The 23,733-nt window shown below is 44.0% G+C and overlaps 1 protein-coding gene across 2 annotated transcripts in view; it reads left to right on the top strand.

The window, feature by feature from the left end:
* LOC134347828 (neural cell adhesion molecule 2-like) overlaps positions 1-23,733 on the top strand; it is a 632,407-nt gene that overhangs the window by 396,865 nt on the left and 211,809 nt on the right. For both annotated transcript variants that reach the window (XM_063050290.1, XM_063050291.1), the window contains exon 11: positions 15,107-15,203. In XM_063050290.1, the coding sequence (XP_062906360.1) occupies positions 15,107-15,203 (97 nt within the window). The remainder of the gene's footprint in view (positions 1-15,106; positions 15,204-23,733) is intronic.

Genomic DNA, 23,733 nt, shown 5'->3' with positions numbered 1-23,733 from the left:
ACTGCGGTCACAGAGAGAACGTACAAACTGCTTACAGACAGCGGCAGGAATTGAACCGCCGATCTTACTGCTGCCACGGCAAAAAGTAAAAATCAGGTCTAATATCACCACCATAGGTCATGAAATTTGCTGTTAATTTGCACAATGGAATGCATAATAATGGAAAAAAACATGAATTACAGTTAGTATATAGTTAAATAAGGAGTGCAAAGCTGGATGTTAGCAAGTCGTGTAGTGTTCATGGTTTCAATGTCCATTCAGAAATTGAGTGTCCCTCTTCCCTCTGGGAGAAGGCTCAGGAGCTTGAAGACTCGTACGGCCAGATTTGGGAACAGCTTCTTTCCAACTGTGATAAGACTGCTGAACGGATCCTGACCCAGATCTGGGCCGTACCCTCCAAATATCCGGACCTGCTTCTCGGTTTTTTTGCACTACCTTACTTTCCATTTTCCTATTTTTCTATTTATGATTTATAATTTGAATTTTTAATATTTACTATGGATTTGTAATCCAGGGAGCAGGAAGTGCAGAATCAAATATCGCTGTGATGATTGTACATTCTAGTATCAATTGTTTGGCAACTATAGAGTATAAAGTATAAAAGTAATGAATCACTGAATGTGTGCCTTCACACTTCTCTACCTCCATCCTGATGGTGGCAATGAAAACAAGGCATGACCTGGGTGATGGGGGTCCCTAATGATGGATGCCACCTTTCTGAGGCATTGCTCATTGAAGATGTCCTGGATACTTCAAAGGCTAGGACCCATGATGGAGTTGACTAAGTTTACAACACTGAAGCCTAATTTGATCCTGTGCAGTAGCTCCCTCACCATTCCAGACTAAAACCGGTTTGAAAGCTCTCCACACTAACTGTGCCCTCCTGTCCAAGTGTTTAGCATTTCTGCATCATTGTGCGTGTCCCACCAGAGTAAACAAAATGTCAACCTGGCCTCCCCCTAGACCCTCACTGGTAGAGGAATGTTACCTGAAAGCAACTATTACATGAAATTACACATCATTTGCCACACAATTGTGCAGGTCATCTTGACTGATGTAGGCATAGATAGCATAAATTCTTTCCCTAAAGCTGAAGTGTCCAATATGACAGAGCAAGCATTGAAGGTGAGAGGGGAGGAAGTTCAAAGGAGGTATCTGTGTTTTTTTTTACACAGAGAGTGTATGCTGACTGGAATGCACTATCAGGGAGGCAATTATGACAGTGACATTTAGCTGAAGTCCAAGTATGGGAAATTTATTATCATACAGTATATGTCACCATATACTACCCTGAGATTCACTTTCCTGCAGGTATTTACAGGGAAATAAAAAATTCAAAAGACTTTCTGAAAAACTCTACACAAAGACTGACAAACTACCAATGTACAAAGAGGCTCCGAGGCTCATGATTATGTAGGGAATGGAGATTTATATCATGAGGGCAGAAGGCATTGCAGTAATTTAGTTAGATATTCAAGTTGAATTAGTTCAGCACAACATCAGAATCAGAATCAGATTTAAGATCATTGGCATATGTTATCAAGTTTGTTGCTATGTGGCAGTAGTACAATGCAATACATAATAATAAAAAAACTGTAAATTACAGTAAGTATATCTATGTGGCGCATGGCCGAGTGATTAAGGCATCGGTCTAGTGATCTGAAGGTCGCTAGTTCAAGCCTCAGCTGAGGCAGCGTGTTGTGTCCTTGAGCAAGGCACTTAACCACACAGTGCTCTGCGACGACACCGGTGCCAAGCTGTGTGGGTCCTTGTGCCCTTCCCTTGGACAACATCGGTGGTGTGGAGAGGGGAGACTTGCAGCATGGGCAACTGCCGGTCTTCCATACAACCTTGCCCAGGCCTCAGTCATCATCAAAAAATAATGGACAGCTGAAGAAGAAGAATATATATTATTTTTACAACAAAAGTTAAATTAAATAAGCAGTGCAAAAAGAGAGGAAAAAGATTGTGAGGTAGTGTTCACAGGTTCAATGTCCATTCAGAAATCAGATGGCAGAGGGGAAGAAGCTGTTCCTGAGTGCCTTCAGGCTTCTGTACCTCCTCCCTGATGGTAGCAATGAGAAGAGGGCATTCCCTGGGTGATGAGGGTTCTTAATGATGAACGCCACCTTTTTGAGGCATCGATCCTTGGAAGATGTCTTGGATGTTGGGGAGGCTAGTGCCCATGATGGAGCTGACTGAATTTACAACTTTCTGCAGCTCATTTCGATCCCGTGCAGTCCCCGCACGTGCCCCCCCCCCCCCCGCACAGAACAAAAGGTGATGCTGCATTGTTGAGCATAACAATACAGAATAAAGGGTAAAAGCTACCAAAAGAATTCAATGCTGGTAAGCAATAAAGTGCAAGATCATAACGAGGTAGACTGTGAGAGCAAGAGTCCATCTTATCATCCAGAAGCTTTGTTCAGAAGTCTGATTAGAGTGGGATAGAAGCTGTCCTTGAGCCTGGTGCTGTGTGCCTTCAGGCTTTCGTATATTCTGGCTGATGAGAGAAGGGAGAAGAGAACATGTCTGGTATAGGTGGGGTCTTTGATTGTGTTGGTTGCTTTACTAAGACAGTGAGAGGTATAGACAGAGTGCACAGAGGAGAGGCTGGTCTCTGTGATGTGCCGAGCAGTGTTCACAACTCTTAGCCGTTTCTTGTGGGTTAGTCGCCATACCAAGCCATGATACATCCAGATAAAATGCTTTTTATGATGAATTGAAAAAAATTAATGAGGGCTGATGGTATTATTGCCTCAATTAGACCATGTGGATTTTTTTTTACATTTCAATCACTGACTGTGTGAAAACATGTTCTTATGGATCTGTTAATGACTTTCCAGAATCAGAATCAGGATTAGTATCACTGGCTTACTGTATGTCATGAAATTTGTTTTTATGCGACAGCAGTATATTGCAAAACATAATTTTAAAAATGTAAATTACAGTAAGTATATATACAGTATATTTAAAAAGAAGCTGTTCCTGAATCATTGAGTGTGTGTCTTCAGGCTCTCGTACCTCCTCCCTGATGGTAGCAATGAGAAGAGGGCATGAACTGGGTGATGCAGGTCCTTAATAATGAATGCCGCCTTTTTGAGGTACTGCTGCTTGAAGATGTCCTGGATACTGTGGAGGCTAGTGCCCACGATGGAGCTATGGAGCTAACTGAGTTCACAATTTTCTGCCGCTTATTTCGATCCTGTGCAATGACCAACCACGCCCCCCCCCCCATACCAGACACAGTGATGCAGTCAGTTAGAATGCTCTCCACGCTACATCTGTAGATATTTCTGGCAGTAAATTCTCCTCCTGTCTAACCTATATAAAAAGCCCATCATAACATTAGAGACCTCTATTAACCTTTCTTCTAGCCTCACAGATCACACAGTGGTGCGGTTCGTAGTGTTGCTGCCTCACAGTTCCAGTGACCCACATTCCATTCGGAGCTCAGTACTATCTGCGTGGAGTTCACACATTCACCCTGTGACCACAAGGATTTCTCCCCATATTCTCCAGTTTTCTCCCACATCCCAAATATGAATGGCAGGGGTAGGTCAGTTGCCTCAGTGCCTGGGAATTTAAGGAAAATAACAAGTATACGAGGGTTAGGTGGGACTACAACCAGAGGTCATGGGTTAAGGGAGCAATGTGAAAAGTTTAAGGGGAACATGAGGAGAAGCTTCTTCACTCAGAGGGTGGTGTGAGTGTGGAACAAGCTGCCGGCATAAATGGAGCAAGCAAGCTTGATTTTAACTTTTAAGTGAAGTTTGGATAGGTACATGGATGGTAGGGATATGAAGGGCTATGGTCCTGGTGCAGGGTGATGGGAGCAGGCAGTTTAAATGATTCTGGCATGGACTAGATGGGCCAAAGGGCCTGTTTCTGTGCTGTACCTCTCTATGACTCTGTGACTCTACAAGATTCTGTAGATGCAGGAAATCTTGAGCAATGCTCACAAAATACTGGAGGAACTCAGCAAATCAGGTAGCATTTAAGGAGGGGAATAAATAGTAATGTTTTGGGCTGAAACCCTTGATCAGGACACCGTAGTGTAGTGGTTAACACAATCGTTTTACAGCACCAGTGAACACCAATCGGGGTTCAATTCCCACCACTGTCTGCAAAGAGTGTATATGTTCTACCTGTGACCATGTGGCTTTCCTCTGGCTGCTTCTGATGAAGGGTCTAAGCCTGAACTGTCAACGGTTTATTCCCCTCCTTAGATGTGTCCTGATCTACTAAGTTTTTCCTGTATGTTGTGTGTTTCGGGGAAAATAAAATAGGTTAGGATTGAATTAATATAAAAATCTGTGCTTTGTATCAACACAGATTCAAAGCGCCTGGTTTCCACACAGTATCACTGTATGACTTGTGAGAGAACGGAGACAAGGCTGTTCGTTCCGTTCCTGATAGTTGTACCCTTGTTGTTTTAGTTTCTAATGAACTAAGGGCAGCAGGATCGCGCCGGAGATCACCGATCCGGGTTCGATTTCTGCCGCTGTCTGTGAGGACTTTGTACGCTCTTCCTATAATCATGCAGGTGTCCTCTACCTGCTCCTGCTTCCACCCACATTCCAAAGACATATCGCGAGGATTAGTGAGTTGTGGGCATACCATATTGACACCGGAAGCATGGCGACACTTGCAGTCTGCCCCCAGCAGAGTCCTCGAACTGACTGGTTGATTAATGATGCAAAACGGCACTTTTCACAGTATGTTTTGACGTACGTGTGACAAAGCTAATCTTTATAATATAGAGACCGCTGTGGACAACAATGATCTGTAAGCTTTTATGCCACACTATTTAGCTTCAACCCACTGGAAGGAAGCTGATGCGATTATGAAAACAGATGATATCACATCTGGCTGTTAACGCCTGTCAGAGAAAGTGAACACTTTGTTAGAGAAGGCTTTGAAGTCATGGGGGAGAAAGAATTAGACCTGAGGACAGCGAAGTGGCTTGTGACTTCCATGAAAGGAGGGCATGGAAAAGAAGGCTTATTTGGACATTAGGGAAAGCGAAAGGCACTGTCACCACAGGAGAATAACAACACAAAGGCTGTGTGCTGTGCTTTTTAATTAAACCAGCTCCACATTAAAATTCTGCCTGAAATGGAGACTACTTACACGGCAGGGCGCATTCAAAGAAGTAAAGTGTTGTGTCAGAAAGAGAAACGCAGTACAGATTCAGAATAAGGATTTTTTTTTCTTAAAAATAAGCGATCATTTTTCAGCCCTCTGCCTGCTGTGAGGAAAAAGAGGAGCTCATCTGCTTTGTGAAGTTTGGAATGGTGTTTGGCTTGCATTAAGATCACATCATCGTGTATTTGTGCTCAAAGCAGGAGATCTCCAGGAGAGAAAATAAAGCCCCCTTCACTAAGTCCATATCTAATCATCAACGTTGAAGAAAAATTATCGAACTGTCTTCCCTTCTGGATTTTAAAATGAGGAGCTTTGGTGCTAGGTAAAGATATCCATTGTTAGGCTTGCAAAGCTCAGCATAGGCTTGGTGAAGGATGAGACAACATCTCTCTGGCTTCTCCAAGCACCTTCATATTTCCTACTGTACAGACCAAGAGAAAGATTAGCTATGTTTGTCACATGTACATCAAAGCACACAGTGAAATACGATGTTTGTGCTAATCCAAATTAGCAAGGATTGTGCTGGCCAGCTCGGATGCTCCTGGTGCCAGTATAGCATGCCGTCACCTCACTAACCCAAACCAAAGACCCTTAGAATGCGGGAGGAAACCCATGCATCATGGACAGAACGTACAAACTCCTTACAGGGAGAACTCCGATCGATGACCACTAATAGTTAAAGTGACGCACAAGCCACTACACCCCAGTTATGAGGTAAAGTGGGAACCATTTCGATTAAAGAAATAATGTGTACTGAACGTAATCAAAAACCCCACCCACCACAAACATTCTCTCCTTCTCCCCTCCCCCATCGAGCAGATGACACAAAAACCTGAAAACCGGGCTCAAGGACAGCTTCTACCCCACTCTGCGGTTTCTTGCCGTCTTGGGCAGAGCATTTGCCGTGCCAAGCTGCGAGGTTACCGAACTGCATGGATGCTCATTTCCAGAATGGAGCCTGGCTGTGTGTTCTGGACTGTGGAAGAGCAAGAGAAGATCTCACTGAACATACACTCAGTGGCCTTTTTATCAGGTACCTCCTCCACCTAATACAGAGGGCAATGAGTGTAGGTTTGTGCACTTCAAGGTTTGACGTGTTGTGCATTCAGAGATGCTCTTCCTCACACCACTGTTGTTATTCGAGTTACTTTCACATTCCTGTTAGCTTGAACCAGTCTAGCCATCCTCCTCAGGCCTCTCCTTCATTAACAAAGTATCTTTGCCACTTTTTTTTTGTTTTATGCACCACTCTCTGTAAACTTTACAGGCTGTTGTGCGTGAAAATCCCAGGAGATCAGCAGTTTCTGAAATACTCAAACCACCCCGTCTGGCACCAACAATCATTCCACAGTCAAAGTCACTTAGATCACATTTCTTCCTCATTCTGGTGTTTGGTCTGAACAACAACTGAACCTCTGGACCACGTGCATGCTTTTCTACAATGAGATGCTGTTACATGATTGGCTGATTAGATATTTGCATTAATGAGCAGGCATACAGGTATGTAAAGTGTATATAATTCTGAGGTGGATACTGCAACGATATGCGTTTGACCTCACGATCTACCTCATCATGACCTTGTACTTTATTGTCTGTCTGCACTGCACTTTCTCAATAACTGTAACACTTTATTCTGCATTCTATTTTTATTTTTCCTTGTGCTACATCAATGAAATGATCTTTGTGGCTACCTCAGGGCACCACAGTAGCACAGCGGTTGCCGAGATACTATTACAGCTTGGGGCATCAAAGGTTGGAGTTCAATCTCAGCATCCTCCATAAGGAATCTCTGAATGTCCTCCCGGTGGAATGAGTGGGTTTTCCCTGGGCTCTGTGATTCCCTCCCACAGACCAAAAATATATTGGTCACCGTAAATTGTCCTGTGATTAGGTTAGGGTTAAATAGAGGATGTCAGCTCAAAGGGCTCAAAGGGTCTATTCTGCACTGCATCTCTAAATGACTAAAATGTGCTAATAATACTTGAGAAAGGGAGTCACATAATACAAAATAATAAAGATTAGCTTTATTTGTTACACAGGATCAGAGAGCACAGCCTCAAAATACAAGGATGTCCCTTTAGAACAGAGGTAAAGAGGAATTCCTGAGGGTAGAGAATCTGAGGAATTTGTTGCCACTAACAGCCGTGGAGGTCAAGCCATTGAGTATATTTAAAGCGGAGTTTGAAACTGAATTCCAGTGAGTATAGGCCCAGAGCCATCAAGCGCTCCTCATATGATAAGTCTTTCAATCTCAGAATTATTTTCATGATCCTCCTCTGAACCCTCTCCAATATCAGCACATCCTTTCGTAGATAAGGGGCCCAAAATTGCTCAATGACAATGCCATTCATGTACTTTTACATATAACCCATAACGGATTATTTAAATATTCCTGGGCTGTATCATTGACTTGGTGGCTTGATGTTTTTTTACGCTCACTTATTCGGCCATTGTGAGATTTGTTCTTTTTTTTTGCGCGTTGGGTGTTTGATGTTTCCTTTGAACGGTTTTCCATGGTTTTCTTTGTTTCGTGCCTCTCTGTCTGAAGACAAACCTCAGGGTTGTATACTGCATACCTTTTTTGATAATAAGTGTACTTTGAATCTTTGAAACAAAGAAATCAAGTCAGTTCAAACCAAAGCAAGTTTAATGATCATTCAACCATACACGGAATCAGCCGAACGAAACAACGATTCTCAGAGGTCAAGGTGCAGCACGTATGCAGCACGTTCAAAATGGTGAGCAATAAAAAAACAGTCACACAGAAAAAACACACGTACACACACACAAAAAAAAATACATATATGCTTCATCCAACAATATATTTACACTACTACTGAAATATCAAATATACAACACTTTTGAGACCTCTACCATGGGAAAATGGGGATCAAGCCCAGCCTATCTAAAGTCCTCCAATCCAGTTGACATCCTGGGAATATTCTCTGCCATCTCTCCAGGTCTTGTTAGAGTAAGTGAGGTAAGTAACTGTGGTACATTTTGTAGATGGTATACCCTGCAGTTAATGGAAGTGGTTTATTATCGTCACGTGTACCAAGATACAGTGAGAGGTTTTAGTCTGCAAGTCACCAAGACAGATCATTCTACACATAGGTCCCACAGGGGCTCGAATCTCTTGAAGATAGTAATAATCATATTTTATTTTGAAATTGCAAATAGTTTATGATAGCAACACACACAAAATACTGGAGGAACTCAGCAGGTCAGGCATCACCTATGGACATGAACAAACAGTCAACGTTTCGGGTAAAGACCTTTCTTCAGGACTGAAAAGGAGAGAGAAAGATGACAGAATAAAAAGCTGGGGGAGGGGTAGGAAGATAGCTAGACCATGATAGGTGAAGCCAGGTGGGTGGGAAAGACAGAGGTCTGGAGATGAAGGGATCTGATAAGAGAGGAGTGTGGACTATAGGAGAAAGGGAAGGAGGAGGGGATGCAGGGGGAGGTGTTAGGCTGATGAGAAAAGGTAAGAGACTAGAGTAGGGAATAGAAGAGGGGAGGGGGAGGGAATTTTTTTTCAGGAAGGAGAAATCGATATTCGTGCCATCAGGTTGGAGGCTACCCAGACGGAATGCGAGGTGATGCTCCTCCGCCCTGAGGGTAGCCTCCTCTTTTGTCAAGAGGAGGCCATGGACTGATATGGCAGAACTGGAATGGGAATGAGAATTAAAATGTTTGGCCATCGGGAAGTTCGGCTTTTGGTGGATGGAGCTGGCAGAGGGGGTTGTAAATTTAGTCGGCTCCATCTTGGGCACTAGCCGACAAACTACCCAGGACATTTGTAAGGAGCAGTGTTTCAGAAAGACAGCTTCTATTATTAAGGACCTCCAGCACCCAGGGCATGCCCTTTTCTCACTGTTACCATCAGGTAGGAGGTACAGAAGCCTGAAGGCACACACTCAGTGATTCAGGAACAGCTTCTTGCCCTCTGCCATCCGATTCCTAAATGGACATTGAACCCATGAACACTACCTCACTTTGTTAATATATATTATTTCTGATTTTTGCATGATTTTTAATGTATTCTATATATATATATACTGTAATTTATTTAGTTAGTTATTTTATTATTTTAATTTTTTCTTCTATATTATGTATTGCATTGAACTGCTGCTGCTGCTAAGTTAACAAATTTCATGACACATGCCAGTGATAATAAACCTGATTCTGATTCTGAGTCGGATAGAGCGAAGGTACCTGATGAAGTTTTGATTCCCTGATTATTGTGCTGATGAATAAACTTTTGTAAAAAGAAATCATTCTACACAGCAAGGTAGTCAAAACGAAAAACAATAACAGAATGCAGAATATAGTGGAACAAACACAAATTTACCCTTCCAAGACCCTTCGTTCTGCAGAATATTGTGTTACAGTTATAGAGAAAGTACAGTGGAGGTAGACAAAGTCGAAGGAGCATGACAAGGTGATTGAGAGATCAAGACTTCACCTTTATCCATTGAAGTCCATTTGAGATACTGATAACAATGGAATAGAGGATGTCCTCGAGCATTGTGTAAGGTGTTCTTCAGCGTTTGTATCTTCTGCCCAATGGAAGTGCAGAGAAGAGAGAACGCCTGGGCAGGAGGAGTCCTTCGTGTTGGCATTGGGAAGTGTGTACCATCACTGGAGGAGCAGCTGGTTTTTGTGATAGACTAGGCTGTGCGCACAACTCTCTTGGAAACCATTCCATATTTCCATAGCTTTCTGAAGAAGTAGAGACACTGATGCACTTTTTTGCCCAGGACAATTATTGCTGATATTTCCAGAACCTTGAAGCTTTCAACCATCTTCACTTCAGAAGTATTGATACATGATGTTGGTGTTCCCTTCCACACCTTGTGGCACATCAGGCGGCAACTTTTGACAAAAGTGTGCAAAGCGTGCAAGGATTCGAACCCAGGACCACTTGCCTCGAAGTCCGGAGCTGATGCCACTACACCACTGGCCAGCTTCCATATTGGACTGTGTATACTGCCCATTATCTGAAATCAATGACCAGCTCTTTTATCTTGCTGTCTTTGAGGGAGAGGTTGTTGTCTTGACGCCATGCCACCAGCCTCCCTTTCTCCTTTTTGTAGTCTGTCTTGTCATTGTTTCAAGTCCAGCCCACCATGGAGGTGAAATGGGCTGGGTTGATCAGACCCAAAGGAACCAAATTAATTTGATTGCCCAGGAAATGTGGTAATAAGCATTTTTTTTTTATATATAGGAGTCCGTTAGTCTCGTGAGACCATGGATTTGCACCTTGGAAGGTTTCCAGGGTGCAGGTCTGGGCAAGGTTGTATGGAAGACCAGCAATTGCCCATGCTGCAAGTCTCCCCTCTCCACGCCACCGATGTTGTCCAAGGGAAGGGAATTGGGACCCATACAGCTTGGCACCAGTGTCGTCGCAGAGCAATGTGTGGTTAAGTGCCTTGCTCAAGAACACAACACGCTTCCTCAGCCAAGGCTCGAACTAGCGAACTTCAGATCACTAGACTAATGCCTTAACCACTTGGCCACGCGCCAACACGGTAATAAGCATACAAGCACAACAAAGTAACTTAAGCCTAATTTATTATCATAAAATAGTAAGAACAAATAAACCACACTAAATACCGTGTAATAAGTTACAAAGATATCCACACAGATTTCAGGGTTCGTGATTTGTGCTGTAGTCGGGGGACTTGATTGTCACTGTTGTCAGAGGAGCTCCAAGTTCCGACTCATGCAGTCATCCTGGGTCTGTCCTAGGCACTGATGATCTTGATCCCTCAGTCTGTGTGAAGTCCCAAGAACTGAGTGAAAGGTGTCTCAATAAATAGGGGTTCAATCCACAGGCACAGAGAGACGCACAGAGATAGACAAAATATTTGATCTGTTGTTCTCATGCCACTGTGCTGAGGCCAGAAAGAATTCAGCCGCTATTGCAAACATTTAACAAACCTATGGTGTTTAACTGTAGGGGACACAGTGTTGAGTATAGCAATGATAGAGGTGTTAGTGCCTATTCTTGCTTATTGCAGTCTGTAGATCAAAACACAATCTGAACTGCTCCTCCATTCATGAGCGTGTGCCATCCTGCCCTGACCTGCATTTCAATGACACCATTTTAAGGACTCTACAACACGTTCTCAGTGGTATTTATTTACTGTTTTATTATTTGTACAGTTTCACACATGGATTATCAGTCTTTGCTATTTATGCTTTTATCATAAATTCTGGGCAAGAAAATAACTCTCAAGGTAGTATATGGTGACATATACACTGAGTGGTCACTTGATTAGTCACAGGAGTGGAACCCATTGTGGTCTTCTGCTGTTGTACCCATCCCATTCATGATTCGATGTGTTGTGTGTTCAGAGATACTTGTCTGCACTCCACTGTTGTAATGTGTGGTTATTTGAGTGACTATCACCTTCCTGCCAGCTTGAACAAGTCTCTCCATTCTCCCCTGACCTTTCTCATTAACAAGGCATTTTCGCCCACAGAACTACCACTCACTGGATTTTTTTTGTTGTTGTTGTTTTTTGCACCATTCTCTGTAAACTCCAGAGATTGTTGTGCATGAAAATCCCAGAAGGTCAACAGTTTCTGAGATTCTCAAAACATCCAGTCAGGCATCAACAATCATTCCATGGTCAAATACACTTAGATGACATTTCTTCTTTATTCTGATATTTGGTCTGAGCAACTAAACCTCTTGATCATGTCTGAATGCTTTTAAGCATTGAATTGCTGCCATGTGATTGGCTGATTAGGTATGTGCTGAGAAGGTGTATAGGTGCACCTCATAAAGTGGACACAGAGTGTATGTACTTTAATAATAAATTTTCTTTGAAACCTAAATCATTTAAAATCCCTTCCCTCAACTTCTCCACTCCATCTCTCTCTCACTCTCTCTTATAATTTTCACAGGCTTTTTAATATAATCTTAACATTCATTTTGGGAGGACGAGATTATAAAAGCCGAGACTTTATAGTCATAGTCATAGTCATAGTCATACTTTATTGATCCCGGGGGAAATTGGTTTTCATTACAGTTGCACCATAAATAATAAATAGGAATAAAACCATAAATAGTTAAATAGTAATATGTAAATTATGCCAGGAAATAAGTCCAGGACCAGCCTATTGGCTCAGGGTGTCTGACCCTCCAAGGGAGGAGTTGTAAAGTTTGATGGCCACAGGCAGGAATGACTTCCTATGATGCTCTGTGTTGCATCTCGGTGGAATGAGTCTCTGGCTGAATGTACTCCTGTGCCCAACCAGTACCATAGAACCATAGAACCATAGAAACTACAGCATAGAAAAAGGCCCTTTGGCCCTTCTTGGCTGTGCCGAACCATTTTCTGCCTAGTCCCACTGACCTGCACATGGACCATATCCCTCCATACACCTCCCATCCATGTATCTGTCCAATTTATTCTTAAATGTTAAAAAAGAACCCGCATTTACCACCTCGTCTGGCAGCTCATTCCATACTCCCACCACTCTCTGTGTGAAGAAGTCCCCCCTAATGTTCCCTTTAAACTTTTCCCCCCTCACCCTTAACCCATGTCCTCTGGTTTTTTTCTCCCCTTGCCTCAGTGGAAAAAGCCTGCTTGCATTCACTCTATCTATACCCATCATAATTTTGTATACCTCTATCAAATCTCCCGTCATTCTTCTACGCTCCAGGGAATAAAGTCCCAACCTATTCAATCTTTCTCTGTAACTGAGTTTCTCAAGTCCCGGCAACATCCTTGTAAACCTTCTCTGCACTCTTTCAACCTTATTTATATCCTTCCTGTAATTTAGTGACCAAAACTGAACACAATACTCCAGATTCGGCCTCACCAATGCCTTATACAACCTCATCATAACATTCCAGCTCTTATACTCAATACTTTGATTAATAAAGGCCAATGTACCAAAAGCTCTCTTTACGACCCTATCTACCTGTGACGACACTTTTAGGGAATTTTGTATCTGTATTCCCAGATCCCTCTGTTCCACTGCACTTCTCAGTGCCTTACCATTAACCCTGTATGTTCTACGTTGGTTTGTCCTTCCAACGTGCAATACCTCACACTTGTCAGTATTAAACTCCATCTGCCATTTTTCAGCCCATTTTTCCAGCTGGTCCAAGTCCCTCTGCAGGCTCTGAAAACCTTCCTCACTGTCTACTACACCTCCAATCTTTGTATCATCAGCAAACTCGCTGATCCAATTTACCACATTATCATCCAGATCATTGATATAGATGACAAATAACAATGGACCCAGCACTGATCCCTGTGGCACACCACTAGTCACAGGCCTCCACTCTGAGAAGCAATTTTCTACCACCACTCTCTGGCTGCTTCCATCGAGCCAATGTCCAATCCAATTTACCACCTCTCCATGTATACCTAGCGACTGAATTTTCCTAACTAACCTCCCATGCGGGACCTTGTCAAAGGCCTTACTGAAGTCCATGTAGACAACAACCACTGCCTTCCCTTCATCCACTTTCCTGGTAACCACCTCGAAAAACTCCAATAGATTGGTCAAACATGACCTACCACGCACAAAGCCATGTTGACTCTCTCTAATAAGCCCCTGTCTATCCAAATGCTTGTAGATTCTGTCTCTTAGTACTCCCTCCAATAACTTAACTACTACTGACGTTAACCTCACCGGCCTTTAATTTCCCGGATTACTTTTCGATCCTTTTTTAAACAACGGAACAACATGAACCACTCTCCAATCCTCCGGCACTTCACCCGTAGACAGCGACATTTTAAATATATCTGCCAGGGCCCCCGCAATTTCAACACTAGTCTCCTTCAAGGTCCGAGGGAACACCCTGTCAGGTCCCGGGGATTTATCCACTTTAATTTTCCTCGAGACAGCAAGCACCTCCTCCTTTTCAATCTGTACAGTTGCCATGGTCTCACTACTTGATTACCTCAATTCCATAGATTTCATGCCAGCTTCCTTAGTAAATGCAGACGCAAAAAACCTATTTAAGATCTCCCCCATTTCCTTTGGTTCCGCACAAGGCCAACAGTACATTATGTAGTGGATGGGAGACATTGTCCAAGATGGCATGCAACTTGGACAGCATCCTCTTTCCAGACACCACCGTCAGAGAGTCCAGTGAAGGCAGTGATCAGACTACACTTGGAGTGTTGTGAGCAATTTTGGGCCTCTTATGTAAGAAAACATGTGCTGGGATTGGAGAGGTCCAGGGGAGGTTCATGAGAATGAACCCAAGAATGAAAGGTTTCATGTATGACACGCGTTTGGTGGTCTGGGCCTGTACTTGCTGAAGTTTAGAAGAACGAGGGGTATCTCATTGAAACCTATCAGATATTGAAAGGTCTAGATAGACTGGATATGGGGAGAATGTTTCCTCTAGGGGGAGGAGTCAAGGACCAGAGGGCACAGGGTCAGAATAGAAAGGCGTCCCTTTAGAACAAAGGTGAGGAGGAATTTCTTTAGCCAGAGGGTGGTGTATCTGTAGAATTCATTGCCACAGACGACAATGGAGGCCAAGTCATTGGGTAATACTTAAAGCAGAGGTTAACAGGTTCTTGGTTTGTCAAGGTGTCAAAGTTTACAAGGAGAAGGCAGAAGAATGATGTTGAAGGAATAATAAATCAGTCGTGATGGAATGGGCTTAATTCTGCTCCTATACGTTATGGTCTTCACATAGCTTTACTTGATCAAACTACTTCACAGCTTTGATAATAGTCTCAAAATTTGTTCAATAACCCTTTTATGAAACACCTAGAGAGGCCTTCTAATTAAAGACAGAATAGAAATAAGGCCTGATCTTGTTTCAAGGTCCTCCATGATTTATGTATCAAGGTTACATTGTATGAGGGGAGGGTTGAGAGCAAAGTTTGGTTTTAATGATGAATTAGCTGTAACGATCCAAAGGAGATGAGACAGAATGGTAATGCCATGATTTGTCTTTCTTTAATTGAAGATTACTCCAGCCGTGGACAGTGACTTCGGCAGCTACAACTGCACAGCCAGTAACCAGATAGGGACGAGGTTTCAGGAGTTCACACTCGTACAGGCTGGTAAGTGACTTCTCAGCAGTGTTCTTTTACGTTATGGTTACCAGATCAAAAAACAGAGGAACATAAGAAATAAAAGGGGGAGCAGACTATTCAGTCCCTTTACCAAGACCACAACTGATCTTCTACCTCAGTACAATCTTCCTGTCCCAACCAATTCCCCATGATCCTCTAATGTCCAGAAATCGCCATGGAGTGACAGAGCATGGAAGCAAGGCATTTGGCCCAGCTCCTTTGTACCACCTAGGATGCATAACTAGTCGCATTTACCCATATTTGTCCCATATTCCCCAAACCTTTCCTATTAGCCAAATGTCAAGAATTGCACCCACTTTACCATTTCTGTTGGCAGCACCCTCCTTATAGCCGACCGGTGGTGTTATGGCATCAGCGCTGGACTTCGGTCCCAGGTTCGAAGCCAGCCAGCTCCTTGCACGCTTCCAATCCGTGCTGGGTTGAACATCAAGCTAACAACTTGGCCTCGTGAAAAATAGACAAAATGCTAAATTGCTGAGAGGAACAACACACAAAAAGTTGTCCTTCGGGCTGTCTTTCTCTTTTCACCTTAAAACGATGCCCTCAAGCTTTAGACTCCCCGCATAGACAGGCAAAGGGATATCAACATTTTGTGACAGGATTCAGAGTGTTGAACTGAAATGTAAACCATCCATTTGCCTCCATTCCAAGAATGCTGCCCGATGTTCTGAGTTCTCCCAGCATGTTATGGTCTCTTGTGTCAGGAATATAATAACATCCATCCTTTACCCTTTCTCCCTCTTGCAAGACACATTGGCCCAAGTCTATTTGTACCTGTAAGACCCAGTCCATGAGACACCTTTGTGCCCTGTTTGAGTTTCACAGTGCTACCTGAATTTAGCACTGAAATCCATGGAGAATCACTTTCGTTCAACAGCAAATGAAAGTGGGTATCCAGTTAAATCTGGATGTTTTATTAATGAGGAAGGCTTTTCCATGGCATTAGCTGTGGTTTGGTAATTACCTCCCTTGTAGCTGTCCTCGCATGTTGGAGGCTTTTATCCACTGATTGAGCTCAAGACCCAGGATGGGAGCCCCAGTGCAGTGACAAGAGAGTGGCGCACAGCCAGATGATGTCTGATCTCCTGGCTGTCTCTTACGGACTGGATAAAGAGCAGAGAGCTCTCCCCTGAGTCCAGAGTCCAACATTTAACCCACAACCAGTATCACTAACTCTGGTCATCGTCAAACTGCTACTTATAGGGGCTTGATGTGTACAACCTGAACACAGAACATAGAACAGTACACACACTACTGGCCCTTTGGCCCATGATGTTGTGAATCTACTCCAGGATCAGTCTAAATCTCTTCTTTCCTACACAGCCCATAACCCTCCATTTCTCTATCATCTATCTGCCCATCTAATTTAACTTCTCTGATTCATCTGCCTCAGCCACCAATCCAGGCAGGGGATTCCTGGCACCCACCACTCTCCGTGTGAAAAACCCACCTCTCATATCTGCCACTAAACTTTCCTCCTCTCATCTTAAAAGGGTATCCTCTGGTATTACCGGTTGCTGCGCTGGACAAAGGTGCTGGCTGTCCACTCTGTCTATGCTTCCTTTGATCTGAGACACTTTCATGTAGACTCTCATCTCCATTACTCCATAGAGAAAAGCCCTAGCTCAACCTCTTCTCATAAGACATGTTCTCTAATCCAGACGGCATCCTAGTAAAATTTGGTTTGACATTTCACGTACATTACGATAGTGGCAACTTACTTGCTCCCCATTATGACCCTGGTGTTTAGAGCAGCAATGAAGGTCCTACATCTCTGTCTGTCCTTGGTCGCACACAGTTGTAGAAGGATTCTTCATTGCTGTTTCTGTAACAGTTTTGTTTGACCAGTCAGGATTTGTTAAACCTGAGCTGAACCCCCAAACCTGGAGAACCGGTACCATGGTCTGCTCTCTACACTTTGACCTGTTTGGCATGGGCAACCCTACCAAGACCCAAAGCATCAGGCCCTGACTCCAACCAGCATAGCTCTCCAGGTCATTGAGGCATGCATGCCTCCAAACTATGACAAAGTTGTGGTCCTCTTCAGAGGAATTTAGTTGTCAGGGACCATTTTGGGACAATCCTTTGTGCTTTGAAACAAAAACAGGAATTGCTGGAAAAACTCTGCAGATCAGACAGCCTCTGCAAAGAGAGGAACAGACTTAATATCTTGGGTTGGAGAACCTGTGGATTTTTTTCATGCCTGAAAGGTAAATTTTATTTTTTGAGAAAATCGAAGTCCTAATGTAAGAAGGTGAAATTGCAGATCAGCTTTTTTAATTCAAGGTGTTATCTCAATCCAAGCGGGTATACAAAGCATTGGCAGGGCTACACCTGGAGTTTTGGTCACCCTGTTATTGGAATGGTCGTATTAACCTGGAACAAGTACAAATAAGATTCAGGAAACAGTTGAGGCCAGTTCATTGGCTATATTTAAGAGGGAGTTAGATATGGCCCTTGTGGCTACGGGGATCAGGGGGTATGGAGGGAAGGCTGGGGTGGGGTTCTGAGTTTGATGATCAGCCATGATCATAATAAATGGCGGTGCAGGCTCGAAGGGCCGAATGGCCTACTCCTGCACCTATTTTCTATGTTTCTATGTTTCCAGGACTTGTGGGCCTGGGTTATAAGGAGAGGTTTGGCAGGCGACGGCTTTATTCATTGGAGCATAGGTCACCGATAATATTCGAGAGGTATATAAAACCACAAGGGGCATAGAGAGAGTAAATGCCTGCAGAGTTTCTCCCAGGGAAAGGAAATCAAAGGCTAGAGGGCATAGGTCTGAGGTGAGAGAGGAAAGATTTAAAAGGGTTCTGAGGGTAAATCTCTTCACATAGAGGCTGGTGCCTATATGGAACATGCGGTCAGAGGAATTGTTTGATGCAGGTACAATAACAACATTTCAAAGGCACCTGAACATGAATGTAGATGGGAAAGATTTTGAAGGATGTGGGCCATATGCAGGAAAATGGGATTGGCATAACTGGGGACCTTGGTCAGTATGGATGAGTTAGGCTAAAGGGTTTGTTTCCACACTGGATGAAGTCTGTGCGTTTGGACAGCACTTGAAACATTCCAAGCTTAAGTCACCTGGAGATGTCTTTCTGTTCATGGTTAACCTCACATGATGCCCTTAGCAGGTCTATCAAGCTTGTGGACCAAGTAGCTTTGCTTGTAGACCCTGTGGGCTAAGATTGATAGGATGTCATTACTACACTGCTCCCCATCAATCTCCTTAATGCATTCTTTCCCTGCAGTAGCAGCAGAGAGCCGAACTGAGGGCTAACAATAACCAACTGACTCCTTCATAAAAAATGTTCAGCGGAGCACTCTTTTGTTAATGAAGTCAAGGTCGATCAGACATCAACTGATTTGAGAGAGGTAGCAAAGTATTTGTTTTTAGGGAACTTTGCCGTAGTGATTTTTGCAGAAGGACACTTATCATAATGACTGTTTTAGTTAGTAATTTCTCCATTGTAGGCTCGCTCATGGATGTTGGAGGTTGTATTTTTTCAATAGCAATTGGAGTATAATTTTGTCAACATATTACATAATGGAAAATATTCAGACTTCAGCTGACATGTAACAGTCACACCACACGTACTGGACAGCTAGTTTCGCAACAAGAACTAAAGATAAAGATTAGTTTTCTGTGTCACTGAAGCACACATTGAAATGTATCATTGGCATCAACAACCAACTCAGTCCGAATATGGGCTGGGGGCAGCCTACAAGTGTCGCCATGCTTCTGGCACCAACATGGCAAGCCCCCTGCTTACTAACCCTAAACTCTACGTCTTTGAAGTGTGGGAGGAAACCAGCGCACCCAGAAGATGAACAAACAGACTCCTTCTTATAGACAGTGAGGAGACTTGAATCCTGCTGGCTGGCACAGTAAAGAATTTCTCTAACCTCTACGCTACCCAAAAACCACCTGCCCTTGGCATTTAATCACTTCTAATGATTGGGGGGAGGGGGATACCATTAATCAGAATTTAATTTAATCATTAAATTCCCACTGCAGTCTATAAGGAGTTGGTACAATCTCCCCATAACCGTGAGGGCTCCAGTTTCCTCCCATGTTCCGAAGATGTACCAGTTAGGGTTAGTAAGTCATTGGTGCTAAAAGCGTGATGACTCTTGCAGCCCGCCCCCAGCACATCCCTGATGCAAGCAACACATCTCACTGTACCTTTCGATGTACCTGTGACAAATAGTCTTTAATTGTTACAAATATTGTGGCTGAAAGAACAGGTCAGAGGCTGGATTCAGATCAGCTCAAATCAAATCAAGTTTAACTATCGTTCAAACCATGCATGGATACAGTCAAATGAGAGAGCCTCTGAAGCCCAGCAGCGTAACTTATGTTGAAAATAGTGAGAGAGGTAAAAACACACGTTGTTACACAAGAAAACATATGTACAGTCCAACACACTGAGTGACATGCAAACTGATGGTCCAGCTCCCGGCGACCCAGCCTGTCATCCCATCAGTTGGAGGTCAGCACTGACAGGAAAGGCCAATCCCCAACCAAGAACGGATGCCGTGCTACACCGCCCCCAGCGTCTTCTCACCTGGACTGAATTCCTTGCATTGAGTAGCTCCTTTCTTGAAAGATCAAGGTAATTCCATCTGCAATGCACAAGTCAGAAGAGTGATAAAATAATCTTCACTTACCTGCATCAATGCAGCTCAAGCAACTCTCAAGAAGACCACTACCATTCAGGACAAAGTAGCCCACTTAACCAGCACTCCAAATCAAATCAAGTTTAATTATCATTCAGCCATATATAGATACAGCTGAATGAAATAGAGTTCCACTGGGGTCAAGGCGTAAAACATACCCAGCACATGGAAAATACTGAGCGATAAAAAGCACATACATAATTCAAGATCCTGAGCAACATGTCCCACAAACTGATGGTACATTTCCCAGCAATCCAGCCCGTCATTCTTCTAATCGAACACTGAATGGCAGCACCAACAGGAGAGGTCAGCCCCCGACGGAGTGGGGGCGCCACGCTACACCTCCTCCAGCATCTCCTCGCCTGGACTGCCATCCACCATCCTCAAAGCATCATTCCCTATTAATCTCTCATTAACCTTCAATCCTCTAGGTAGAATAACCCTAACTTCTCCAGCCTCTCCACTGAACCAAAGTCCCTCAACCCCCACAGTGCCGTCTTTAATCCTGACTCATGGACCTGTCTGCTGGGTTTTCCTCTGGTGGCTTCATTTTCCTCCAACATCGCAAAGACATGCAACACATTAAAAAATGCTGGAGAAACAAAGAAAAGTTTGAATGGGTAAATGGATGGTAGGGCAATGGATGGCCTTAGTCTGGGTGCGGGTCGATAAAACTGGGCAGATTAAATGGTTTAACATGGCCGAGGTCACCAAAGGGCCGATTTCTGTGCTGTACTTTTCTATAACTCTACGAACTTAGCAGGTCAGGCAAGATCTATGGAAATTAATAAACAGTCAATGTTTCAGGCAGAAACGCTTCTTCAGGACTGGAAAGGAAGGTGGGGAGAAGGTGGGAGAGCGGGGAGGGAGTACAAGTTAGAAGGTGATAGGTGGTCAGGTGGGTGGGGGAGGGTGGATGAAGTAAGAAGCTAGGAGTTGATAGGATGAAAAGGTAAAGGGCTGCAGGAAAGGGAATCTGATAAGAGAGTAGATTGAACCAATGGGGAAAGGGAAGGAGGAGGGGCACCAGGGGGTGGTGACAAATGAAAAGAAGAGAGTAGATAAGAAAGGTGGGCACGTGGCCAAGTGGTTAAGGCATTGGACTAGCGACCTGAAGGTCATGAGTTTGAGCCCCAGCCGAGGCAACATGTGTTGTGTCCTTGAGCAAGGCACTTAATCACACATTGCTCTGCGACGACACTGGTGCCAAGCTGTATGAGTCCTAATGCCCTTCCCTTGGACAACATCGGTGTCGTGGAGAGGGGAGACTTGCAGCATGGGCAACTGCTGGTCTTCCATACAGCCTTGCCCAGGCCTGTGCCCTGGAGAGTGAAGACTTTCCAGGCGCAGATCCATGGTCTCGCAAGACTAACGGATGCCTTAAAGATAATAAAGGGAGACAGAATGGGGAATTGAAGATAAGGGGAATAAAGACCAGAAGTTGGAGAAATCAACATTCATGCCATCAGGTTGGAGGCGACCCAGACGGTATATAAGGTCTTGCTCCTCCAACCTGAGGGTGGCCTCATGGTGGCAGCAGAGGAAGCCATGGAACAACAAGCACATTGGCAGGTTAATTGGCCACTTTAAATTGTCTCCAGTCTGTAGATGACTGGAGTGAGCTGAGGGGATTGTGGGGAAAATAGGTTACAGGGAAAATTAGTGAGAGTGGGAATTCTCTGTGGAGTAGCATTGATTGAATGGGTCAAGTGGCCTTCTTTTATGTGGTAGGTGTTAATAGACAATAGTTGCAGGAGTAGGCCATTTGGCCCTTTGAGCCAGCACCGCCATTCACTGTGATCATGGCTGATCATCCACAATCAGTATGCAGTTCCTGCCTTATCCCCATAACCTTTGATTCCGCTACCTTTAAGAGCTCTATCCATGTCTTTCTTGAAAGCATCCAGAGACTTGGCCTCCACAGCCTTCTGGGGCAGAGCATTCCATATATCCACCACTCTCTGGGTGAAAAAGTTTTCCTCAACTCCGTTCTAAATGGCCTACCCCTTATTCTTAAACTGTGGCCTCTGGTTCTGGACTCACCCATCAGCGGGAACATGCTTCCTGCCTCCAGCATGTCCAATCCCTTAATAATCTTATATGTTTCAATCAGATCCCCTCTCAGCCTTCTAAATTCCAGAGTATACAAGCCCAGTCGCTCCAACCTTTCAACATATGACAGTTCCACCATCCCGGGAATTAACCTTGTGAACCTGCACTGCACTCCCTCAATAGCAAGAATGTCCTTCCTCAAATTTGGAGACCAAAACTGCACACAGTACTCCAGGTGTGGTCTCACCAGAGCCCTGTACAGCTGCAGAAGGACCTCTTTGCTCTTACACTTAATTCCCCTCGTTATGAAGGCCAGCATGCCATTAGCTTTCTTCACTGCCTGCTGTACTTGCATGCTTACTTTCAGTGACTGATGTACAAGAACACCTAGATCTCGTTGTGCTTCCCCTTTTCCTAACTTGACTCCATTTAGATAATAATCTGCCTTCTCGTTCTTACCACCAAAGTGGATAACCTCACATTTATCCACATTAAACTGCATCTGCCATGCATCTGCCCACTCACCCAACCTGTCCAAGTCACCCTGCATTCTCATAACATCCTCCTCACATTTCACACTGCCACCCAGCTTTGTGTCATTGGCAAATATTGGAAAATATTTTGAGAAGAACAGCCTCTGAGACAGTTTGATTTACTGTGAGCTGGTGTGTCTCTGCTTGTCGGCAAAGATATCACCAAATTCACAGAACAGGCTGTACTTCAAATTACTGAAACTCCACTGAACATTGTTACAGGCAAATTGCCAATTATGTAAACATATAATCAAACATAAGTGAAGTTATACTGCAATAAAAATCAATCCAACATATGAAAACAACACACATAAAATGCTGAAGGGCTCAGCAGGTCAGAAAATGAATGAACAGTCTATGTTTAGGGGCAAGTCCCCTCCTCAGGACTTCAAAGGAAGGGGAAGAAGCCAGAACAGGAGGGTGGAGGAGGGGAGGAAGTTGATTGGTGAAGCTTGGTGAGTGGCGGAGGGGGGAAATGAAGAAGCTGGGAGCTGATATGGGGAAAATGTAAAGCGCTGAAGAGGCAGGAATCTGATAGGAGAGGAGAGTGGACCATGGGAGAAAGAGAAGGAGAAGGAGCACCAGGGAGAGGTGATGGACAGGTGAGGAGAAGAGGTAATAGGGGGCATCTGAAGAAGAGGGAAGGGGGAGGGGAGGGGGAAAAATTTACCAGACGTTGGAGAAATTGATGTTCATGCCATATGGTTACTAAGACTAATGCCCCCTACTAAACCTCACCAACTATTCACTTCACCAATCACCAGTAGCCAACCTTTTCCTCGACATCTTCTACTCAGTGATTGGCAGGAAGCCCACTTACAATCCCTAAAAAATAAGGATTATCTTTAATTGCCACAAGTAGACTTGAAGCACACAGTGAAATATGTCATTTGCATCAACGACCAACACAGTCTGAGAATGTGCAGGAGCAGCTCACAAGTGTATTTTGGACCTTGGCCCCTGAGAACCGCTGTTTGTTTGGCTATAATCGTGCATAGTTGAATGATAATTGAACTTGAAACTTGATGGTAGGAATAAGAAGTGAGCGTGTCCTGGATGGTGAGGGTCTTTAATGGTGGTTGCCACTTTCTTAAGGCATTGCCTTTTGCAGATGCCCTCAATGGTGGGGAGGCTTGTGTCGGTGATGGTGCTGGCTGAGTCCGCAACTCTCTGCAACCACTTTCGATCCCCTGCATTGGAGCCTCAATACCGGCAGTAATGCAGCA

The sequence above is a fragment of the Mobula hypostoma genome, chromosome 6 (assembly GCF_963921235.1).
Source record: "Mobula hypostoma chromosome 6, sMobHyp1.1, whole genome shotgun sequence".
NCBI lineage: Eukaryota > Metazoa > Chordata > Chondrichthyes > Myliobatiformes > Myliobatidae > Mobula > Mobula hypostoma.
Note: the sequence above shows the minus strand (reverse complement) of the source record. Positions and strands in the feature narration are given on the sequence as shown.